The sequence below is a fragment of the Propithecus coquereli genome, unplaced genomic scaffold (genome assembly GCF_000956105.1).
Source record: "Propithecus coquereli isolate 6110/MARCELLA unplaced genomic scaffold, Pcoq_1.0 Scaffold124, whole genome shotgun sequence".
Lineage (NCBI taxonomy): Eukaryota > Metazoa > Chordata > Mammalia > Primates > Indriidae > Propithecus > Propithecus coquereli.
Window position 1 is genome coordinate 3311362 of NW_012136525.1, and position 24605 is coordinate 3335966.

Here is a 24605-nt window from a genome sequence, read left to right on the forward strand (position 1 = left end):
TCACATATTTTTAAAATAAAAATAACTATAAATTTCAAACCAAAAAAAAATTTAGAGAGAAGAAGGACATTGTTTCGCAGTTTTGCAAATCCCTTTGACGTCTGGTTTAAGAGCAATCATCTGGATTCCTGTCTCTGCTTCTGCGTTCGGTCTGTTGTGACATCACATGCCACGCAGCTTCTGGAAAACCCCACTGCACACTCGCGAAAGAATGAGAGAAAAAAGTGCAAATAACATGTTAGTGTTGTTACGAAAATACTTTTGTTGTCAAGGACCTGAAAGGATCTTGGGAATCCTAGGGGATCCCTAGACTACACTTTGAGAACTGCTGTCCCGGGAAATTCTTTCTCCGTGCCTCAGTTTCCAAATCTGAAAGGCTGTATTTATGTAGCCTTTCTCTGAGGGTATCTGTGTTCCTTGAAGGTGTCGTCAGGCCTCAAAGGGCCAGTCTGTGGTAGTGGGTGACGAGGTGGTCTCTTTACTGAGGTGGGACGGGCAAGAGGGCCGCTGTGGACAAGGAGGCCGGTTTGCGTCAGCCTTTCCGTAGAGCAGGGAGCGGGCGGGGAGTCCGTAAAGGGCCGTCTGGAGACCTGCAGGCCAGCAGCCTCGCGAGACTGGTGGGCGGTGAGGGGCCCGTCTCCAACAGTCTGCCCAACACAACACTGCTGCGCACGGCTGGGCCCAGTTCCACAGGAAAGAGCGAGCTCGGAGACGGTTCTAACCCACGGATGACCCGGGGACGGTGAACGCAAGCCCGCTCGCCAGCTCCTGCAGTGGACAGAGTGACCCGGGAGGAGTGGGAGGAAGGGGCCTCTGAGAACTTCACCCAGGGAGTAACACACGGAAGGGTCTGAGGGCAGAGGCAGAAAACAGGAACTTATTCGAGGAGAGCTTAGTTAGGTTTGACGGGGGCCGTACTTACCTGCTAAGAGAAGCTGAGGCCACTAAACTGGTAGAACAACATCCCAGAGGGCACCTGTGCCTTTCCTGGGGCGTCTGTTGGCAGCAGTGGGCTGGAGTCTCAGGATCTGGCCTGGCCATACTGACTGTTCCTCCTTCCGCCTGGGCTTACGCCATTGGCTTTACCTGGTGTGGCCTCCCTCCTGTCCTGCAACCTAAGTCCCACACAGCTTCTAGGGCCCTGTTCAGACTGCCCCCTTTCAGGAAGTGTTTCCTGGCATCGCAGCTGCAGGTTTCTTCCAGCTGCCACTGGCTGTTCCATTGGGAAGTCCCCTGTAAATCGGGACCGAGTCTTCAGGCTGTATTGTAGACATTCCCATGGAAACACCTGGTTCAGGTGGATTGGATGACTGATTCATGGTTGTGTTCATTACTGTTGGGTTTGATCCAGCACTCATTGTCTGCTATGTGCGCCCTGGGAATACAGCTCCTGTCTTTGAAAAGCTTGCAGGGAAATGGAGAAGGAGGCCGCAGAAACGGATGATTGCAGTACAAGAGTAGAGGCTCCCGGAGGGCTGTGGGAGCCCCTAACCCTGCAGAGTGGGGAGAAGGGAGCTGTCAGAGAAGCCTTCCTGGAAAAGGTGGCTCCTGAGCTGCGGTATGGAGTAGGAGGCAGCAGGGCCAGAAGAAGGGACGGGGTGGGGCAGGTTCCCCTGTTAGGTTTATGAGGGCTGGGACCGGTCTGTTTGCTTTTTATCGTATTCCTCGTGCCTGGCACAGTGCCCAGACATAGCAGGTGTGCGGCAAATGGAACAGAACATCAACATACGACGTGCCAGCCATGTTCGCGAAACCATCACCGTGTGAGATGGGGAGCAGGGAGGGATGAGACTCGAGATGTAGGCTGGGGTCAGATCGTGGAGGGCCTGGCCTTGCCGCCTTGCTAATGAGCTAGGACATTGCCTTGTAAGCAGGGCTGGGACATACATAGTCAGATGTGCATTTTATATGGACTAGGACACCTTGCTGGAGACCGACAGGCCACACAGCCAGTGCTCGTTGAGTGAGAGTTTCGGTCACCATCACCACCTGCCTGCCAATGTCTCTGTCATGAGTCTGAGAATACGAGATGTCAACTCCATCTTGGATGTATTTCCGTGTCCTGTCTCAGGGCCTGTCCTGGCATGGCAGGGCCACCTGTGGCGGAACAGAGAAGTTGGCTAAACATGCCACTCTGGTACAGCTGCAGGTGAGGGCGGGTCTGGCTGTGGGTGCCGGGTGGGTGTGCAGAAGTCTCCCCCAGCTCTCAGACTGTGGTCACTTTAGTAGACCAACTTCAGGTCAGGGCTGACCACGGGAAGACTGAAGGACAAGGTAGGAAGACAGATTTTTCCTTTTGTTTCTTCTGAGGAAGAAACCTGAGCCAGATTTCAGGTATGTATGGTGGAGGCCAAAGGAATTGTTCTAAGAAGGGAGGTGGCTGTTTCGGCAGAAATCCACTCCCATCCTGCAGGCAAATATCAGAAAACATGCTCGCTAAGGCTTTCTATAAACCATTTAATGCCTTAAGGGAGCTCCCAGGAAATGTGCTGGGGTACCATTCTTATTTTTCCTTTGGGCAGGGAAAAGTCTGCTGTGGCCCACTGGAGATGGGCCATGCTGGACTGCGTCTCACCGTGGCTCTAAACGAGAAGGGTGCCTGGACTCCCTCCCCCCTAGTGGGTGCTGTGTGCTGCCCAGTGAGAATAACTAGTTCTTGGGCCCTGTGCCTACACGAGCTGATCCTGGGGAGGAGGGACTGCTCAGAGCCACCATCCTGCAGCCCAGGTGATGACAGCAATCATCAGAAAAAACCCAAGGAGTTGTCTCTTTGAATTTTTCTCTAGTTTCAAATCGTGAGTGGGGAAAGCAGCAGACAGAAGCCTGGGCATCCGGCCCTCTCTGGGACACCCTCAGCTGCCCTCCAAGAGCTCAGCGACTCCCTTTCCTGAGTGGCATTTCTGGTGGGTGGGTGGGGTGGCAAAATGACAGAAATAGACACAGGCCTCAGCCCACTTCCCTGAGCCTCCACTTGCCAGTAAGGGTGGAGATTCTCAGACTTACCTGTTACGAAGAAGAGAGTTTCCCTTCTCATTACTAGAAAGAAACCCCCTTTGTTCTGGAGGAGCATGGACCTCCCAAATAAAAGAGTTACAAAAGTAGCCCCTCTGTTCACCGAGTGGCGCCCAAGAATACTAGGGATACTGTTGCCCCAGCAACCATTCGTCCTAGTACAGCCCAGGGAGAAAGAGACCAGGGGAAAGGGACAAAGTGTCTTCTATGCTGCTGGGACCTGCTTACCATTCCAGTGGGGAAGGCTACTGGCAGGAGGGACGGTGGCAGGGATCTCTGGTGGCCAGGAGATGGATGGTGATGATGGCGATGATGATGGCGATGATGCTATGGGGTCACCATTTATTAGGTTAAACCTTTTACAGGCATTAATCCATTCAATCTTACTGCGGTCCCACTGGATACGAGCTGTGACTGTTCTCCCGTCTTACGGAGGAGGCGGGCGGAGGACACAGCCCGAGCTCACACAGCTGGCTTGTGCAAGAGGCTGGACTGTCCTGATGAGGCCAAGGCAGGCCGGCCCACCTCTACCACTCCTCCTGGTCTTCCTCTTCAGAAGCCTCAGTTTCCCCTTGTGTTAAATGCTCAGGGCAGCCAATGAAAGGCCATTCGTAACCACCTGAGATGTAAGTGGTCCCAGGACCCGTGACTGTGGTCTTCATTCACTGGCAGCCCACTCAGTGCGGCACTGTGGTGTCTTCGCACCAGCCCCACGAGGTAGCGCAAGATTGCTGTCCTCGTTTTACATGAGGACACCCTTCTCTGACCAGGTGAGCCGATTCACCTAAGTCCCCACCACCAGTCAGTGGCAGAGCTGACCTTTAGGCCTGGGCTTTACACAACCACCCGTGGGGGCCTGACGGGAGGGAATTCAGCAAGGCGGGGCCGTGTAGGGGCTGCTGTGGGTGGCAGCCCCCAGACGCAGAGGGCTGGTGACCCTCCCCACAAGGCTGCCTGCTGTGGCTTTGCAGGGTGGCAGCCCTTGTGGGCGGCTGCTTTTCTAAGGTGCAAAAGGAACCGGCCACTCTCAGCTCTGTCTGGGCCAGCTGGGCCCTGGACCTCCCGGCTGGGCACCCCAGGGGCTCTGTGAGCAGGTGCGGCTGGCTGTGACATTGCTCTGCTTGCCTGGCTGTGATGGTGGACTCTGCGGACCGGGTTGGGGGCAGGACCCAGCAGTGGGGGCAGGCCCCTGATTTCCCTAGGGCCACAGACGTCCCTGGTGCTGCCAGGCTGGATCCTGAGGATGGTGAGCAGATGGAGTCAGATTTCTATTCCTCAGGGCTTTCACGGTGCCACAAAAGAGGCGGCCACGGGACGGGCTCCCGGCCCCTGGCTGTTGGTTTACACGGCTCGCTCTGGTGAGCCTTTGGACAATTTGAGCAGATTCCATTTCCCTCTTCCGCAAAACTGGTAACTTCTTTCCTCTGTTTTACTGTCCCCTTTCCAAACACTGGCTCCAGCTTATCCTTCAGGACTCATCCCTTCCATTTAGATACTCTCGTACTTTTTTCTCTTTAGCTGAAAATTATAAGTCCTTTCACCAACGACTGGCTTTCAGCGGAGAGCAGGCATATGCGTGAAAGAAGTTACATCTGAATGAATTTATGGGGATCATTTATATCGACAGTGCCGCGTTGCGTCCAAGCTAAGACGTCATTGATTCTAAGACACACCAATGTTCCTTGTATTGCTCAGAGAGGAAAAGCTGCCAATCGAAGCATGATAGCCTCTGTAAGATGCACCCCAACTTCAGGGATATTAACCTGTGAAAAAATGTGCGTTTAGACTCATTAAAACTCAGAACGTGGAGATGTTTATAAGTAAAACATGGAAGAGTGTTTATGCTAATGAGGTAGCACAAGTAATAAGTGACGACAATTCCAAACCCGCCTGTGCTGTTAGGTTGAGGGTATCAACAAAGTGGCAAAACCCAAGAACAGCCTGGTGCAGTGTGCCTGGGACATTTCGTAGAATCCTAGCACGTTGTCACTGACGGGAGCTGGTCCCATTGGGTCCCAGCAACCACGTGGGGACTGTTCAAGAAAACGCAGTGCTGAACCCCTTCCCCGACCTACTGAGTTCGGATCTCTGGGGGTCGGGCCCAGGAGCCTGTACTTTATAGAACCCAGCGCCCCGCCCCCACCTTGTTTCTAGTGAGGAAGACCCGGGTCACGGAGGGGAGGTGACCAGGTCAGGGCAAAAGCTGATGCTGACCAGCATTATTGGACTCTGCAGCCACCAGGCCAACCCCAAGGTCTTTCTGCTTCTCTCTCTCCTCTTTGCTTTCATGGTGCGCTGCCCGCACAGCGGGTCCAGGGCCTTAGACTGCGTTTCCAGGGCTCAGTCGCGGATGTACCCTTAGCCTTGGCCTACGTCACACAGTGTGAGTCCAGGGCCTTCCCTTTGATGGATGGATTGGTGAACTTAACACATGTTGACAAGCACCTACTAGGTGCTAGGCACTGTCCTGGGTCCTGAGGGAGCTTCCTTGGTTTCCCCAGCAGGGCTGAGTTTCCTCAGCGCCACTCTTGGGGAGACACTGCAGGGACCCACTGCAGGGGCCAGGCCACCCTCCTGCAGTCCCCGCTGAGGCCACCCCTTTCCCTGCAGGGCCTGTGGGAGCAGTGCCAGCTCCTGAAGAGCACCTCGGCGTTTGCCCGCTGCCACCCTGTGGTGGACCCCGAGCCCTTTGTGGCCTTGTGTGAGAAGACTCTGTGCGCGTGTTCTCAGGGGCCGCAGTGTCTGTGCCCCGCCTTCCTGGAGTATGCCCGGGCCTGTGCCCAGGAGGGAATGGTGCTGTACGGCTGGACTGACCACAGTGCGTGCCGTAAGTCACCTCCACGCTGGGGACGAGCAGTGTCTGGGTGGTGTCACTCAGGGCGCTTTGGGGCTGTGTCGCGAGCATGCACCTTTACCACACCGCAGCAGTGCCCACAAAGCTGCCAGGTCCCTGGGCCCACTTCCTGAATGGCTTCTGCCCCCAGCCACCTGGGCCTAGGAGTCTCCTCCCTGAACAGGCCTCAAGGCCCCGCGTCCTGCCTCTGTCCTCATGCTGCGCCTCCCTCGGCGCCCGTGGCTCCCCTGGGGAAATCCATCCCCCATCTCCTGGACTCACAGGATGTTCTCTGCTGCCGACTGGAGTCTCGGCAGCTGCGATTTCAGTTTACGTCTTCACCGTCCGCCTGTCTGAATTGACGAAGAGCAGGCAGTTGGCCCGACCGTGCATGTGGGATCTCTGAGGGACCAGAAGGCCTTTATTAAGTTCCTCCCTTTTATTGAATCAGCCTCCTCTCCCCGGGCTCGAGGCTCACCATCCTTTCTGCCTTGCCTCATGGGCCGTGTGTTTTAACTTCTAATCTCCTTGGGTCCCCAAGTCATTGTCACTGTCCCCAGATTACCGTGATTAAGTAGGGGCTTCTCCAGTCACCTCGCAAGAAGCCTCCTCTCTCCCCAGACCTCCTGGTGAGCAAAAGCCGTGCAGACGGCCTGTGACAATCCCACAGATCACGCAGATGGGTAGGGACAGAGCAGCCGGCGACACCTTTGCCCGCATGTGTGTTTCAGCATGTGGCGGACAGCTTCTCGCTCCGCACTTGCCACCTTGCTGTGGGGTGCGAGGAAGGAGGGTGTTAGCAGCTGTCTCTCCTCTGCAAGGCGAAGGCTGTGTTTTTAGTCTTTGAAGGTGGGGTGGGAGAGATACCTGACGTACCTTGCAGGAGGGGTTTGGGACAATTGTTCAGTGTCAGGAAGCCCGGAAAAGTGTGCTGTATGTCCTGGTCCTTCAGTCTGCCTGTGTGTCCACTAGCCACGGGGCAGAGAGAGAGAGAGAGAGGAGGAGAGCCAGTCCTTGCCTGGGAGGAGCTGGGTCTGGTGGGGAGCACGGGGAAGTCCCGGGGCATGAGGCTGTGAAGAGAGCCCTGCAGCAGGGGGCAGTAAATGAGGGAGTCGCCATGCAGGCCGAGGGGGCACGCACCGAGAGTGCCCTGTGCCGGGCGGGGCCTTTGATTGGGGCCAATTTCATGGGCAGGAGGAGCCTTCAGAGGAGGGATGTGAGGGAGGACATCACTGGCTCCTTGCTTGGTCCCAGGAGGTCATCCCTTTTCAGACTAGGGGAATTTAGTGTCACCCTGAAAGGCTTTTAGGTGAAAGGGTGCAAAAGAATCAGAACAGGGGACGGAGGGGAAGGGGTGGCGGTCCTGGTGCCCCGATGGATCTTAGCCGGGGCCTCATGAGATGGAAGAAGTTCCTTCTGGGGAGGAGTCTTGGAGGAGCACGTGGGACGCTGGGGCTGGGATGGCCCCTGGAGCCCTGAAGACAAGGGCGGGGGGCGGGGGGCAAGCAGCCAGAGGGGCAAAGGAGCCTGTGACTACCGCGTGGCTTGTAGGATGCCGCACTGCGGGGGAACCGCTCTGGGAGACGCCTTTGGTTTTCCCTTTCAGGCCCGGCATGCCCTGCGGGCATGGAGTATAAGGAGTGCGTGTCCCCTTGCACCAGGACCTGCCAGAGCCTGCACATCAATGAAGTGTGTCAGGAGCAATGCGTGGATGGCTGCAGCTGCCCTGGTAATAAACTTCCCACTTTATTTACAAGTCCGAGACCCTGCCAGTGCCCTTGGCTTTGGGAAGCGAGATGAAGGCCACTTGTGTTTGTTCCCCGTTGCTGAAATGAGAGGCCTTTTATTTAGATTTTAAGTCTTTGTACAGTGTGATGAGGATTGAGCTGGTCATTATTTTTAATTTATGTTTTCCTGTTGTACTGTATCCATGAAAGCACTTGTGTGTAGGGAAACAGGAGGATGGTCTGGGCCCCAACAGGGACTTTGTTTGGGAGCTCGTGGCCTGATCTGAACTGCGGACTGGTTTTCTCAGTTAGGTGTCAGGGCACCGGTCTGGGAGAAAGATCTTTAAAAAGCTCCCTGGATTTGCTCTGTGAACTCAGCTGAAAAAGGGCTTTGCACTGGAAAGTCTTTCTCAAGGGAGACTTTGCGAGCTTGGGTGAAAAACCCTGTTTAATTATTGTGAATTCTGTGTGTCTTGCCTCATAACTTGTGTGCTAGAAGACCTTGAGCAAATCTCTTGCCTCCATTTCTTCATCTGGAGAATGGAGACTAGTCATCGCCGCGCTCCTGTTGCGCTATCCGTGTGAAAGGTAAATAAACATCGCAGAACAGGTGCTTTGAGCTTGCTGGAAGAAGCCCGAAGCCGATTGATGATCAGCCACGGGGAGTCGTCTATGGTGGTGAGGTGACGAATGATGATGACATTGTTGAGTCTTTGCTTTGCTGTCCTTGAACCCAGAGGGACAGCTCCTGGATGAAGGCCGCTGCGTGGAGAGTGCGGAGTGTTCCTGCGCGCATTCCGGGAAGCGTTACCCTCCCGGCGCCTCCCTCTCGCGAGACTGCAACACCTGGTAATTGGGGCCGCGGTGTGGGCTGGGAGAGCTGCCCGGGGGTGGGCGAGGGGCGCTGGGGCAGCAGGGCCGCAGCAGGTGGCACAGCATGGCCTGGGCTGAGGGAGAAGAGACTGAGGTGGGGGGTGTGGGTGGGGCTTGGGGATGGGTGTGGCAGGCACTGAGGGGGCCAAGGATTATCTGACAGATAAGCCTGGAAGAGGGGTTTCGGGTAGGCAGGGTCCTGTACACGCACGCATCTCTCGCTGTCCCTTCAGACTCTGCTCTGATAAATGACCCTCTCCCTGTGAAGAGGGACCGATAACCATCAGCAAGCAGCACGCAGGGCCTCCTCTCCTTCCATCTCTCACCTACCAGGTGGTAGGGAGCGGCAGTGCCCCGGGGAACTCCTGCAGGTGCTGTCCGTCCGTCCGTCCATGGCTCCCTGCAGTCGGCCAGGCCCAGGCTGGCTCCTGCCTCTACTTAGCTTGAGTCATCTCAGGGAGCTCCTCTGGGTGTCACCTCTGGCTGGCTTTGCCTGTCCCCTGCACAGCAGAAGCAATGACTCCTCTTTGGTCTCCAGGGCCCCCCTTGGCTGTCTTTCCCTGTGTGGCAGCCTTCGGCGCTGGCTGAGCCCCCCGGGTCTCAGTCAGCTGCCGAACATGTCACGGGCTGGGAGTGGCCCTTTCGACCACACTGTCTTGCTCTCTGCCACCATCTGCGCATGGGGGCAGGAATTTGATTTCTTAGTATCTGAGTAGATTTTCAGGGACATCAGATACTGTAGTTTTTCTTTCTTTTTTTCTCTGTCGGGGTTTCTTCCCCTTGGAAGTATCTCCAAGATTCCTTTGTGGCCAAAGCCGTGTCCCGTACAACTTTAACCTCATAAAGATTCCTCTCCATCAGCTCCTTTCTTCTCCCAGATCCCTTCCCTGGGGAGCTGCGATAACCGTGGTGGGCCCTAAATCCCTCCGTGTACTGTGAGTTTGCAGAACCACCAATGACCTGTGCTTCCTCCCACAACAGCATTTGCCGAAATAGCCAGTGGGTCTGCAGCAATGAAGAATGCCCGGGTAGGTGACCTGCTGCTCCTGCTCTTCCTCTCTTCTCTGAGCGAAGAGGCTTCTCCTCTCTTACCAGACCCGGGTGGGGGGAGGGGCGCACACCTCAAGGCAGCCAGAAGCTGCCCCCTCTTCACAGGTTCGACATAATCCCCTGACCACCGCTCTGGTTTCAGATACCAGCTGTGCTAACCCACCCATGGGCCAGAGGCGGGGAGCCCTGCTGCAGCTGAGAGGCGACAATGCACCTGGGCTCAGGGTTTATTTCCTTTTCTCATCACCTGTTTGTTCAAAGGATTAAGTATGACTGACCGACTCTATAGTCATGACTGACTAAACAAACAGATACAAGTTCTTTGGAAAATTAAGAGGAAGAAGGACTGGCCTGGTAATTCTTTAGGCTTGAAGGGAGAGTTTTAATGGAATTTTCTGGAATGCTTGAAATGAAGACCAAGACGTGGTCCAAGAGCTAGGAGAACCAGGTCACTGAATGACTCTGCCTTGGAAAATCTGTTTAGGAAAAGTTGTTTTACAATCACTGCTGTTTGCTTTCCTCCCTGTTTGGCCCCAGCTCTGTTCTATTTACTGCAAACTGTGCCCATTCAAAGATCCCTCTGCCTCACCGCCCGGTGACCCTACACCTTTCCCTCTGTGGTCACTCACATGATGTTTTCTCTGTGCTGGGCATTGTGCTGAGCAATTTACACGTGTTCTCTCACTGGTACAACCTATGACGCAGGTATAACTTATTCTCATTTATAAAAGAGGAGACACACCCAAAGAGGTTAAATCACTTGCCCAAAGTTACACAGCTGCTAAGAGGCAGAGCCAGGACTCAAACTCAAAGCTACTTAATTTCTAGCTTTTCTCTTCCCTTTTCTCTCCTTTCTAGTCCTAGCCTTTGGTGGGCTGGGAGAGGATTGAGCTTGGATACCCGGGATTAGATTTAAGGTCTGTGGTTTAAGGGCTTTAGGGTCGCTCAGGACCTATCCAGTGCCCCTTACACTGGGAAAATTCTGGAACTAGGTGGAAAGTGGGCACTACTGCTAGGTCAATTACTCTGGCCCAGGGATGGCCAATGAGCCAGGTTATCTTCTGTGCAGTTCTTGAAGAGAGCAAGAAGGGCAAAAGATTGCTTTTGAAAGTGATGTCTATGCTACATTTTAACATGATCACACCTTGTGAAAGACATGAGTTGCTGCAATTAACATGTGAAAAAACTTTTGATATCAAAATAATAAGCATTTATTGTATAAGATCTGTGAGCCACAGTGGATGGAATTAAGAATTCAGGTTATTGTGTTTTTTCAGATTGACTATCAGATTAGGAAGTTCCAACCATCCATTCATCCAAGCACTAGTTGAGCGTCCACTGTGTACATGATGGACTGCTAGGTCTGGGGCATATAGCACGATTCCCTGGCCTTCAATTCAAAATCTAGAAGATAACTTTGTTGAGGATGCATGTTGTTCTCTTGATGCCTTGATGGAAGATAACCATCTAATTCTGTCTACCGAGTGGCTTGATCTTTCACTAACAAAACCACTAAGCTCTTCTCTGCGCTCTCCAAGTCCCAGCTCCGACCTTCTGTCTCTAGTCCTGGAGTTTAGTTGTTCGTTGCCTCCTGGTCCGTTTCCATCCAGGGAACATGACACATTTCTACACCTTGCCTCATGACTCAGCAGGCTCAGTGGGGCTGTCTTGTGCTCCCAGTATGGTGATTGCAGGTAGAGGAAGGTTCTGGAAGGGGATATGCTTGGTTCTGCTTGTAAAGCAAAGAGCAGGCTGGGGCTTCTCTGCAGACCCTAGAGGAGTGGATGTTGTGAATCTCAGAAATAGAGAAGCGGGTTTTGAGTCTCTGGAATAAGGTGAGAGTATATTAGCAATCTGTTGCTAGGTCACAAATAATTCCCCAAACCAAGCAGCTTAAAACAACAAACATTGTCTCACGGGTTCTGTACATCAAGAATTTGGGTATGGCTGAGCTGGTTCCTCTGGCCCAAGAGCTCTCGTGAAGTTGCAGTCAAGCTGTCGCCTGGGGTTGTGGTCTTATCTGAAGGCTTGCGGGGGAGTGCAGGGGATGGCTTTGGCGCTCACTCACGTGCTGGTGGCAGGCACTGCTGCCTCACTATGTGGACCTCTCCCTGGGGCTGCCTTGTGACATGACAGCTGGCTTTCCTGGGGTGAGTGACTGTAGAGTGAGTAAGAGCTCAGCCAAGACAGAAGCCACAGTCTTTTAAAAACCCGATCTCTGGAGTGACATCCCCTCACTTCTGCTGTGTTATATTCCCTAGAAACAACTCAACATGTCCAGTCTACCCTCAACGGGTGAGGAGTCACACAAAGACACAAATACAGGAGGTGGGGACCCTGGGGGCTGCCTTGGAATCCTAGCACAGAATGCTGTGTATGGGCAGTGGCAGGGGGAGAAAGCCCAAGAGAGCAGTGGTCTGTACTGGGAGGGGCTGCGCTTCCTGTGACACTCCTAGGCCTTCATTGCTCCTGCCATCTCTACCGACTGGATAGGAGTTAGGGCAGCCTGGGGCGAAACTGTGGCTTCCCCATAGTCTTTAGACTTCCCTTTCTATAACCCTGAGCCTCTCTTCCCTTCCTCTGCAAGACCTCTGCCCAGGAAAGCTCTGCTAATGTAGTTCCCACTGAACTATAAATGTCTGGTTAGATAATGTCGAAGGCAGCATGCCTGTTAACAGAGCCTAGTCCTCAAATGAATAAAGCTCTTGTTATAGAGTCTCCTAGTGGAAGCATGTAGAAGGTTCTTTTCTAGAGGTGGGAAGGGGTGAGTGGAAGGCTTTTCATTTGTGTCCCAAATCCCATGAGCCTGTAAAGGTGGTGGAGGGCTGGGAGCACGGGCTCTGGACTCAGGCAGCCCGGTTGGAATTCCAGCCCCGCCACTTCCTAGCTGGGTGGCTTTCGGCAAGCTACTTAATGATTTGCAGCTTTAGTTTCCTGATCTGTAAAACAGGGACAATAACAGCAGCTTCATCCCGTGGCTCGTGTGGCTGGTACTGCTCAATACACAGGAAACACTCAATAAATGTGAGCTGCCTTCATCTTCACAGAGCACAGAGGCAGCTGTTTCATTAAGCAGGGTCAGAGAAGGACTGAGATGCATGGGCCCACAGGAGCCCGGCGTGGGGAGGGGTGGTGTTGGGGGTACGGCTGGGGCAGGTGGGGCAGGAGGGTGGGACCTGCCGCGTCAGGAGGGGAGGCCTTGGTGTAACCTGTTACTTGGTTCATGATAACTCCTGATGGATTCTAACATAGCCCTATAATTCGACCTTGGGATTCGAGGTCAGTCTGTTATGAAGTCTCCGTGAAGGAAGATAAACCCCACGTCGTTGGCTAACAGAGATTGTGATGAGTAAACCAGGGCAGCCTCTCCCGCAAGGGGATGTGTTCCTAGGTGCCCGGGTGTGCCTGGGCTTTCTGACTCTCTGAGTTCACAGGAAGGCTCCAGCTTGCTGTCTCGGCCTGTCGTGGGTTTCTGGGGTCAGACCTGCTTCAGGCCAGGCTGATGTACCGTGTTTCACAGCCAAGACCTCCCTCCACCTAGTCTCTGTAGTCAGACCCAGCTGTCCCTACGTCCCATGCACGTGCTCACGTGTGCCCAGGATCAGAAGGACATCAGGCTTGGCCCTAAAGCAATCGGGCTCATGAGAAACTGCGGAGCCAGCCCATGGGGCAGTACTGAGTGGCGGCAAGTGCTACGGGCTCTGGAGCCTGCCAGGCTGCCCGTACTCAAACCCCTGTTTGACCACTGTGGGACCCTGGGCGAGTTTCGCTTCTCTGTGTTTAGTTTCCTCATCTGTAAACTGCGAATAATGATGACTACTTCACAGGAGCAATAAATGAGGGGGTTCCCACCAAGCACTTAGAAATGCGTCTTGCACTTTTGGTCGAGATTATGTTATTGTGCCTTAGAAGCAGGCTTTTGTGACCATTTGCATCTGGAGGAAGTCTGAGTGGCTTTGCGAAGGGCCTGCGGGCTGGCGTTTCTTTGGGGAAGGCTATGGCGGTGGGCTGGGGAGGGGGTGCAGATGTCCCCAGCAGAGCAGCCCCGTCCAGGGCTCACTCACTGCAGACCAAAGCGTTTGTTTAGAAGAGGTAATGCGCTTCCAGCAGATGAGAGATTTCTTTTTGTTTTTCCATAAGGGAGTGGATCTGCTCTAGTTTCCAGATGTTCTAATTTTTATGCTACTTTAAGAATCACTCGCCTTTTATTTCATTCACCAAACGTTTAGTACCCACCTCTCTGTCTGGTGGTGGGCCCGCTGTTTGTGGGGGGCTGCCTGTTGTGGGCTAACTCACTGACGGGGAATATTCTAGGTGTGAGGTCCTGGGCAGAGGGTGGGTGAGCCTGGCCACGTGGCCTGTTGGATGTTCAGCGCCTGTGCCTAACCGCTACCCGGCAGCTCACCCGTCCGTTTTCCTGGGTTTCCTGTGTTTGCAGCTCCATCCTTCAATTGTACCAAGGAGATAAGCTAAGTATAATATTTAGACTTCTGATTCCCGAGAAACTCGGGAACACAAGTCCGTGTGGGTCAGAGCAGGAAATCAGATCAGAGGATTAGATTCTAGCCCTGAAAGTTTTGCTTTCGAATATTTGCACGTTTTCTCACTGACCCCTCTTTTCCCAGGCATTGTTGAAGATAATAGAAGCCCAATGACTTATTCAGATAAGCGCACTCTTGAGAAAACAGAGACAGGTTGGGGGAAGCATCCCCACCCATTTTACTGCGGCAGGGTCACGACATTTGACACAAAGGACCGCACTGCTCTGTGTGTAGTAGAATGATGGTGATTTCTGAAAAATAGTTTAAAAAGGCTTTCCTGTGGCCTCACTGGCTCGGACATTCCAGCACACGCGCCGTGAGCTGGGGTGACCCCGGCCCCCTCTCATTGCCTGTTATGCTCAGACTTCCACGCACAGGCCACCTCACCCTTGCCCTCCTGGAGGGGCAGCGAAGGGGAAGGTGATGCTGCTGAGAACTGTCTAATTTCATCTGGGCTGGGTGTGCCCTCCTGGCCCATGCCACCATGGAAAGGGCCAGCTGCCCTGGGACCAGGCAGAGGGACAGGCACCGGTCACCTGGGGCTACTCTCCTCCATCCCTTCCTTCAAACACACGCCAAGAGCAGGACCACACCGGGGTCCAGGGTGCAGTCTCGCCTGGCCCTGCCGTGCCTGTCTGCGCACGTGGGCGTGAGGTGACAGGCAGGGGGCACCTGTGCAGTTTGTCCTTGGCAGATGAGCTGCTGGACTCTCCCCGTGGCCTCTGGGGACCCCCTGGCTATGTGACAGGGCTCAGTCTCAGTCCCTGGAGAGGGACCAGGTGGGAGTATTGGTTGTAGGACACTCTTAGGGGGAACTTCAGGTTTTGGCTGCCTGTGCGGTTTGGAGGTCGGGGAGGCAGGGTGGGGGGGGCCCTCCGTTGTGGAGCGGCCATGACACGTGCATATGTTCCTTTTTCTGTAGAGTAGATGGCGAGGATGAGAGGAGATAGAGGAACACGCAAGGGGGGCTTGGGAGGAGACCCAGGTGCCCATGTCGGCTTCGATGGGTCCATTGTAGACCATAAAGATAGGGTGGCCCCAGGCTGGGCGGGTCAAAGGGGACTCTCTGGAGACGTTGGCGGAGGCCTCTCGGCGCCGACACCTTCCAGCACGTGTGATCTCCAGTGGGAAGTGCACTGGGCCAGAAGTATGGGGCCTGGGCTGGGGCCTGGGGGAAGCGGAGTGGTGACTGGGAAGGGCAAGTGGTGGGCTCTGAGTTGCAGGTGACAAAGGGGAGTCATGGTCCCCTGGTCCCCACCCACAGATGTGCCAGCCTGGGCTGGGGAGCTGGCCCTGCCGTGCTCAGCATTGCCCAGGTGGTGGTGAGATCATGGGCAGATGGCCTCCCGGTCCCCATTGGCCCCAGTGGGAGACACAGCAGAAACTTGCCTCTGAGGAAGCCCTAGAGCCACCCCTCGGCTGAGGCGGAGGAGGGAGCCCCTGACTTTCTGAGACTGTCCCTGCCTCGCCCTCCCACCTCACCCTGCCTCTGCGCTGCCAGCTCTGCCCGCTGGTTCCGGGGACTCTCCTGGGGCGGGGCTGTGTCCTGGGGCCCCCGCACATGCCAGTTCAGAGAGCGCCGTGCTGCTGGACAGCCCCTCTCTGGCTGGGTGCTCTGTGGGCTCCCACGCTGCTCCCTGAGGCTGGCCCTGACCGGGGAAGCACGGGACCCTGGGCAGCGGGTGAGGGGGAGTGGCGGGGCCGGGAGCGGGGAGTCGGGAGCGTGGGTTCTGGCCCGGCTCGCCACCTCCCTAGTGGCCCCAGCTGTAAAGCGAGGCCTGGAGCTGAATGGCCCAGCTCTGACATCTTACGGTTTTAAGAGCAGGACTGACTTAGAGTCCCATCGAAAAACTCATTTTTAGCCGTGGGGAAAGGATGTCTGTGGAGCTTTAGGGAGAGGGCACCCTGCTTGCATTAGTGTTCGCCTCTGCCCCCAGGACACCTCCCCTCACCTCCCGTTCCTCCCCCTCCTGTGTCCCTCCAGGAGAGTGTCTCGTCACAGGGCAATCCCACTTCAAGAGCTTCGACAACAGGCACTTCACCTTCAGTGGGATCTGCCAGTACCTGCTGGCTCGGGACTGCGAGGACCACTCCTTCTCCATTGTCATTGAGACCGTGCAGGTGAGCTTCCCGGGAGGCTGCATAGCTGCTAGGCCGACAGGGCAGCCCCCTGGGAAGTGTGGGCAGTTGCTTTCTGTGCAGGACAGAGGACTCTTCTTCCAGACTTCAGTTAGCCCCTCATTCTTGCAGAAACCCAGCCCACTTCTCTGTCCCTAGGTGTAGGGAGAAGGCCCCCTGCTGCTGACCACAGCACTCAGGGCGGGCCCAGCTCCAGGAGAGGCTTCAGTGGGTGCTTCACGTCCTGCCTGTTGCCTCTGTGGCCGGCCTCTGCTGTGCGAAGCTGGGGCGACTGGGGTGGGGGCAAGGAGGGCTGTCTCCCATTCTGAGCTGATGTGGTCCGTGTGTAGACTTATTTTCCCTAGAGAACAAAGCAAAGATGAGGACACATAGAGTGCCAAAGCCCCTGATTCTCTTTGGAATGACAGGCCCAAGGAACAAGCCGAGGCAGAGGCCCACGATTCTTTAGAAAGACCAGGCCAGGATGGGAACGGGTGTGGGAGAGGTCAGGCAGCTTGTTCAACTCTCGGGGCCCCGTCCACACAGAGTGTCCTGTGAGAACGGAGGCCAGAGGCTCTCTGGGGCTGGGGTCTTTCTTTCAGTGGGTCCTGGGCTGGGTCCTTCAGTGGGTCCTGGGGTGCTGGACTGGTGAGGGGTACAGTGGGATCACCCCATATCCCGTCTTGGCAGTGTGCTGATGACCCTGATGCTGTCTGCACCCGCTCAGTCACCGTCCGGCTGCCTGCCCTGCACAACAGCCTCGTGAAGCTGAAGCACGGGGGAGGAGTCGCCATGGATGGCCAGGACGTCCAGGTGCCCCTCCTGCAAGGTGGGCTTCCTGTTGCTCCACCAGGCCTGGGGCTGGCCCGGCTTGCCCCAAAGCACCCCTTCTTCTCAACGTGGGCCATTGCCCATGGACACCTCTTCGTGGGAGTGTGATGGAGAGTCATCTTTGGAGGACAGGGTGGGGGTGCATCTCTGCAAGAAAGGAAGGCTTCCTGGAGGAGGCGACTAGAGGAGGAAGCTGGCTGAACACCTGCAGATGAGGAGGCTGCTCCAGGCCAGGGAGAGAGTGTAGATGGGAAAAGGAGCCAAGAGGATTCTCACTTGACTTGGGCCAAAGGGGCGAGTTGAATCTCGTGCAGGTGGTTGTGGTTTTGCTTTGAGGTGGGAGGGGAGCAGAGGCTGATGCTGAGAGGGCAGGGGTGGCTAGTGGTGTCAGACCAGAGGATGCCACTTGGGGCAAGGCCAGGTGACCCTCTGGCCTGTGGGAAGAACCTACCTGTCCAGTGTCTGGTCCAGGTTGCACTGTGCCTGTCGCAGCAAAACTGCTTTTGCACGGCATAACCCCCAAGCTTCACCCCCAAAGGGCTCTCAGACTCCTCCTCTTTCTCCATGACCACCGGCCACCCTGCGGCCCATTATCCTAGCATTGCACACAGTGGAGGAACGTGGGCTAGTGGGTACACAGCATGTGCATGAATGCCAGTGCTCCTGCGTCTCCCAACGAGACGGGATGTTTGTTCCTCCAGGGCAAGGGCTATGCCCCCATCTGTCTCTACCTTCCCGCAGCAGCGAGAACTGCTGCACTCAGACTTGCACACAGCATCTCTCAGCCATGAGGACTAACTCCACCCGGACGCAGCGTGCACCAGCCGAGGGTCTCAGGCATGGGTTCCAGGGTAGACAGAGCCTAAAGCTCCGCAGGAGCCTCTGCCGCCCTCCAGTGGCAGCAGGGGCAATGGCAGGTTACAGCCAGGGTACAGAGGCCCCTTTTGGGGGAACCCTATTTGCCCTCCAACCACCTGATCACCCTTCCTGAGACCCTCGTAAGCCTCATGGACAGCCCACCTGCCCCTAACTCATTGCTGTTCATTGCTGCCATCCTTTTACTGCCTCCTTTGAGACATCCCACCTCTTCCCACAATACATCTGCCTCCTATGGCCCCGTCCTCCCCCACCTCAGCCTAAATCCTGTCCTGCTGGGTTCCAGGTGACCTCCGCATCCAGCACACAGTGATGGCCTCCGTGCGCCTCAGCTACGGGGAGGACCTGGAGATGGACTGGGACGGCCGTGGGAGGCTGCTGGTGAAGGTAGGTCCCCTCCGGAGGCACGGCCTCCCTGCAGCCCGACCTTACAAAGCACCCCTTGTGCTCTGGGCAGAGCGGCTTTGTGTGGTGGGAGAAGAATTCCTTTCTCCTCCTGCCCTACACCCCAGGCGGGGAACAGGCCTCGCTTGTGTGTGAGAAGCTGGTGTTTGTTTTCTGGACGCCCTGGGGATTCTCCCCTCTGGGGCTCGGGTATGCCAAGGGCCCCCAGACCGGGGTGGGCTCTTGCGGGGCAGGGGCGGGTTTGCTGTCCAATCTCCCACTGTACCGCGGCCTGGAAGCAGGGCTGTCTCTGCGGGTGCCTGCTGTGGGTGGGACAGGAAGAGCCCCATTGGAACCCACAGCCAAGAGGAAGCAGCCCCTCTGCCTGGGAGAGGTTGCACAGGGAACTACCAAGTTCCTCCCCTGGACACCGGGGCTCTGCATCGGTGGGCAGCTTCCTCTCGTTCTCTGTGGCCCTGGAGCCACATTGCTAGCAATCCACACCTGTCGCCAGGCTTCCCTCCATGGTTTCTCTTGAAATGTCCCTGGCAGGTAGGTAGCGTGGGTGCTGTTACTGCCGCTTTACAAGCGAGGCAACCAAGGCACAGGGAAGTCCAGCACTCCCAGACTTTCAGGGCTGGAATCGAATCCTCTGTTCTGATCTCCTGCTCCGACCCCCACTGCCACTCAGCTGTGGCAGAGCGAGGATTAGCTGTCTGAGCTTTGCCTTTCCCACCAGACCCATGGTTTTCACTTTTTGGGCTCAGGATGCCTCTAGGATCTTAGAAATTACTGAGGAACCTAGATCTTTTGTGAGGATTATATATATGGATATTTGCCACATTAGAAAGTAAATCAGAGACATTTAAAATATGTATTTATTAACTCATTCAAAATAACAATAATAGACCCACTACACATTAATATAAACACTTTTTTTTTCTGAAAAACAACTGTTTTCTGAAACAAAAGTAAGTAATGAGAATAATACCACTGTTTACATCTCAGCAAATCTTTTTAATGGCTGGCGTAATAGGAGACAGCTGGATTCTCGCAACTCCTTCTGCCTTCAATCTTTTGCAATATTTCGTGTCATGTAGCCTCTGGAAAATTCCACGGTAGGCTTGGAAAAGCATGAGAAGGGAAAAGACAAATAATGTCTTCATATTATTATGAAAATTGTTTTGGCCTCACAGACCCCTTGAAAGGGCCTCAGGGACCTCCAAGAGCCCCAAGACCACACTTGGGAGCCCCTGCCCTAGGGTCCCTGGGGAGTCCCCCCGCCGACCCCCGCACGCTGTGCTTCTGCTCTCCTCAGAGTCCTTGGAGAATCTGGGGAGGGCGCCGGGCATCGCGGAGAGATCCCAGTTTTCTCCCTTCCCGTGAGGCTGGGTTGTTTCTCTTGTCTTAGAGCCCCTGAGGGAGTTCCAAACCAACCCCCCACCCTCCTTCTTTTTCTTTTATAAAAAATACACCTGTGACCACAGAGCACAGAGTAGGAAGGTCTGGGAGATCCTCTTGTCCACTCCCCATTTCCAGCTGGAAATAAGAGCCATCATTTCTGGCAAGAGGAACTTTCCTGGGTCTCATGGGTGTTTGGTGACAGGGTGAGGATCAGAATTGGGGTCTCCTGACCCCTGCCCAGTCTTACCTCCCACCCCTCGGTCTTCAAGGCAGTGCTCCAGGGTAGCCACAGAACTTTCTCCGCGCCCTCCCGGCCACAGAGAGCCGCTTTCCCCCCACGCAGTCCCTCCCTCAGTCCGCAGGGCCATGGCTTCTCGTCCTGGCACCTGCCTTCCTCTCCCCTGAGGGAAGAAGAGGCCGACTTCTTTCTGTGGCAAGGGATGTAGGATTATTTCTGGGGCTGGGTTTTGGTCAGTTTAGCTAACAAGAAGAGGATGTCCCTGGTCAAGATTCAGGACAGGGTGAGAGGACCCCATGGCCTGTGGGGCTGTCCTATGGGTTTGGGTGTGAGGCAGGAAAGGGGGTCTCTGAGATGGGAGAGGGGTGCCTCAGAATGCTAATCCCGGGGTTTAGGGGGACTGTGGCGTGGCGGAAATAGCTGGAGGCAGGCCGGCTGGGGGAGAGGGTTGCCAGAAAAGGTGTTGCCAGGGGCCCTCTGATTGTGCCCTCCTGGGTGTGCTCTGTTCCCGGGGGGCTGGCGGGCCAGGCGCTCAGCCGGCTACATGCAGGCCCAGCTCAGCCTCAGCCAGCGTGCTGTGGAAGACCCTGGCAGTCTTCACTTTGTCAGAACCGTCACTGGGCAGAGGTTTATTTCACACAGCAAGTGTCTCCTCTAAGCATCCCCATCTCAGACTCTGCACGGTCCTTGCCAGCCACAGCCTGGCGTCCATGGACACACCCACTCTTCTGACCCCTGGCCAAGGTGACCTCTGAGACACGCTGAGGGGTGAAGAAGATACAGTTTTAGAGAGTGGGGGTGAACAAGAGGGCCTCTGGGGAGCACCAGTGTCTGAGACAGAGGAGTGGGAGAGGCCGAGCGGTGGGGGAGGGGAGGGAGGCTCTTCACCAGTTGTGCTGCTTTGCCCAGGCGGCCCTGACTGCTGGCCTTGCACTCCAGCCAGTGTCAGGAGGACAATCTATTGATTCATTCATTTGTTCAATGGTTCATTGATTCAGCAAACATTTATGAGTGCTTACTGGCACTGCTGTAGTCTGAATGTTTATGTCCTCCTCAAATTCACATGTTGAAATCCTAACCCCGAAGGCATGGTATTAGGAAGTGGGGCCTTTGGGAGGTGATTAAGAATGGGATTTGTGCCCTTATAAAAGACCCCAGAGAGCTAGGTGGCCCCTTCCACCATGGGAGGACACAGCAAGATGCCATCTATGAACCAGACACCGAATCTGCTGGCGCCTTGATCTTGGACTTCTCAGATTTCAGAACTGTAAGAAAGAAGTTTCTGTTGTTTATAAGCCACCCAGTCTGTGGTATTTTGTTATAGCAGCCAGAATGGACCAAGACAGGCACCATTCTAGATGCTCAGGTTACAGCAGTGAAGCAAAACAGACAAAAATCCTTGCCTCATTTAGTTTAAATTCTAATGGGGGGAGAAAGACAAAAAACAAAGCAAACAAGTAAATTATATTATATGTCGGGAGGTGATAAATCCTGGGCAGATGAATAAAGCAAAGAAGGGGGCAGGAAGTGCCAGGACTGGGGTATTTAATGTTAGTCAGAGGGTCAGGGAGTGCCTTGGTGCCTAATGTGACAGCACTTGAAATTGGTAGAGCTCATAGGAAACATTACTCTGTTCCCTTTCTTATTAACAATATTCACTTGGTTGCATTTTATATGGGTCTGGAACTTCCCACTAGATTGTTCACCTGGCATCTTCTTAAGTCAGAGCTGGAAGCTGACAGCGGCTCCAGGAGATGACCCGAGGGGGCCCAGGCCTAGCCCCTGAGAGTTTCAGAACATGGGCAGGCCATCTGGCCGCCGTAATGCCCTGCAGAGCAGGAACCAGGAATCCTGGGTCCCAGCCCTGCTCCATCTCTGAATCCGGGTCCTCTCAATAGAAACCAGCAGGTGCTCCCAGCTGCCCTGAATGAAAGGCACGTTCCACCCCCTTAGAGGCCCCTGAATGTGCACTTTGCTCTGAGCTTGGACAATGAGCCGCATGCTAATGGCCTGGAGTTTGAACTCTGGACCCCTCTTGGTCACCCCACAGCAGTCTGCCCCAGAGTCCTCACTGACACGGGCTTCCTGCCATCATAACCCCCAGAGGCCTCTTTGGGCGTGGCCTTTTCTTTTCAGTGATGCTCAGTGGAGTTAAATGAGGAGGATAGGAGGAGGGTGTTGTTCCTTGTCATCAAATGTGAGCTCCAAGAGGGCTTGGACCACGCCGACTCCACCTGCGTGTGGGGTCCACATGTGTGACCCGCACGAATGTTCTTTAGAGGGGGCTGAATTGCACGTGACTCCCGTGGGTGGCAGTCCGCCTGGCTTAGCCCCTCTGGGGACAGGCACGAGGGCAGAGGCCCAGACCGGGCTCAGCCTGCCTACTCCTCCCAGGCCCGCCACTGCCTCTGTGGCCTTAGGCAAGTCACTTTTCCTCTCTGGGCCTCAGTTTCTCCATCTTTCAATGACTAATCTCTAAAGTCCCTTCCGGCAGGACAGGTCGCTGACTAATGATTTAGGAGCAGGGACGGAGCTGGTGAGCGCACACTGCGGTCAGCTTTTTACATTTTTCTTCTGCAGACCCGGGCTTAGCTGCCTTTTATTAATATTTATTTTTCACCTGGGGACTCTTTTGATTAAAACCATCTCGGTAGTGAAACGACACTGTTGCTGCTTTGGCGGCAGCGGCTCCAAGGTGGTCTGGCTTCTCCCGCAGCTGTCCCCAGTCTACGCGGGGAAGACCTGTGGCCTGTGCGGGAATTACAACGGCGACCAGGGCGACGACTTCCGCACGCCCGCGGGCCTGGCAGAGCCCCTGGTGGAGGACTTCGGGAACGCCTGGAAGCTGCACGGGGACTGCCGGGACCTGCAGAAGCAGCACAGCGACCCCTGTGCCCTCAACCCGCGCCTGAGTGCGTGAGCCGGGGCCCCGAGGATCCCCACGTCCCAGCGCGTTCCACGGGACACTGCGCCCACCGGGGCGGGCGGGGTGCGAGGGATTTGGGGCGGGCCTTTGGTTTACTACCAACATTTGATAGTCTGTATCTGGGTTAGTTGCTCTTCAAAGTCCCTTTACCGAGGGCCAAAGCCCGGTAAGGAAAAGAAATGAGCACAGTCCTCGCCCTCGGGCGCTGCCACCTCAGTTACGTCACTGAAAGCTTCGCGGGCTGGGCGGGCTGCGGGTCGTCTGCGGGGAACGTCCAGTCCGCGATAGCACGCGTGGGCGTTCCCAGGGGGCCCAAGGGCAGGACCGCGGAGGACGCCCCCCTCCCCGAGGCAGCCCCCCACCCGCGGCAGCCCCTCCCCCCGGCGGCAGGCCCGCTCACGCCCGCTTGCCCCTCTCCCCGCAGCCAGGTTCGCCGAGGAGGCGTGCGCCGTGCTGACGTCCCCCGCGTTCGCCGCCTGCCACCGCGCCGTCGGCCCGCTGCCCTACCTGCGCAACTGCCGCTACGACGTGTGCGCCTGCTCCGACGGCAGGGAGTGCCTGTGCGACGCCGTAGCCAGCTACGCCGCGGCCTGCGCCCGGAGGGGCGTGCACGTCGCCTGGCGGGAGCCGGGTTTCTGTGGTGCGTGCCCTCCGCGCCCGCCGCCCCTCGGGCTGCCACCCCATCGCCGGGGCGCCCTGCCGGCTCCGTCCGGTCCTCGTGTCTTTTTCAAACACTTGCCTTGCATTGTTTCTTTGGCAAGGGGCCCCGGGGCATTTGGACAAGCAGGGGTTGTGGGGACGGCTCATTTGCACCCATTTTCCCCTTCCACCTCGCGGCAGGACGTCGCAGTGGGCCTGGCTCTCCCACGTCACGGGCCTGTTCCAGGAGCACGTGGTGGAACCCTCTCCTAGAGGCCTGGAACCTTGGGGTCCCTGCGAAGCAGAGCGGTCCTGTGGCTGCTGCCACCTAGTGTTCGATACATGCACCGTCAGGTTGTGGAGTGAGAGGGTCCCAGATCACCGTGGGTCCCGGTGTCTCTCGAGTCTGATGGAGGCAACGGGACATGCGCACGCACATCCTTTGTTTATAGCTTCAGGCAAACCATCGGGGGATCCCTGGCCTAAGGCTCTGGCATTGTATTAATACAAAGTTACATGAAGCTAAGTTACATCACTTGGCCCCAGCTGACTTTAGATTCTCACTCTGCACCATTAGATTCCTGTCATCACGTTGGTATCGGCTCCTACACTCTGGTCCCTTGAGTGGCTAGATTGTGCTCACTTTTCTGTTTTGCTGAGTGCCCAGTGTGGTCAGGTGATAGTGATGATGTAGAAATTCAAGCTTCCTTTTTGAGGCACAAATGGAAACTGACCCCCTACTAGGTACCTATCACACTGAGTAAAAGGATGATTAGAGTAAGGGCAGGGACAACCAAGGAAGGCTTTTTGGAGGAGGTGTACTTGATCATGGTTTTAAAATGCTGCTGTCTTAGTAGAGAAGAGTTGTTTCCAACGGTAGAATAGCAGCAGTTAAGCAGAGAAGTGAGGAGGATGTGCCGTGAGGATAAGGTGGTGGATATTTTGATTTTTAGGGTGAAGTAGATGCATTCCTGTTAAAACATAGGTGGTGCCGATAGAAGCAGGAAAAGAGGAGCTTTGAGAAATGGGGAAAGGAGTTAACAATGTGTATTTGAGGAGAAGTTTAGGTCTAAGGTGCCAGCTCATATTTTGAGTCAAAGCGATGTCATACAAAAGAGGGACAGAGATAAGAGTAAGGATGAAAGGGAGCAAG

General features: G+C 55.4%; 1 protein-coding gene across 1 annotated transcript in view; it reads left to right on the plus strand.

Moving 5' to 3' along the window:
• Positions 1 to 24605, plus strand: part of VWF (von Willebrand factor) — a 150183-nt gene that overhangs the window by 31150 nt on the left and 94428 nt on the right. The window contains exons 7-15 of the mRNA XM_012637894.1: positions 5623 to 5839; positions 7452 to 7574; positions 8310 to 8421; positions 9427 to 9473; positions 16021 to 16157; positions 16845 to 16983; positions 18148 to 18248; positions 22604 to 22799; positions 23238 to 23453. Coding sequence (XP_012493348.1) covers positions 5623 to 5839; positions 7452 to 7574; positions 8310 to 8421; positions 9427 to 9473; positions 16021 to 16157; positions 16845 to 16983; positions 18148 to 18248; positions 22604 to 22799; positions 23238 to 23453 — 1288 coding nt within the window. The remainder of the gene's footprint in view (positions 1 to 5622; positions 5840 to 7451; positions 7575 to 8309; positions 8422 to 9426; positions 9474 to 16020; positions 16158 to 16844; positions 16984 to 18147; positions 18249 to 22603; positions 22800 to 23237; positions 23454 to 24605) is intronic.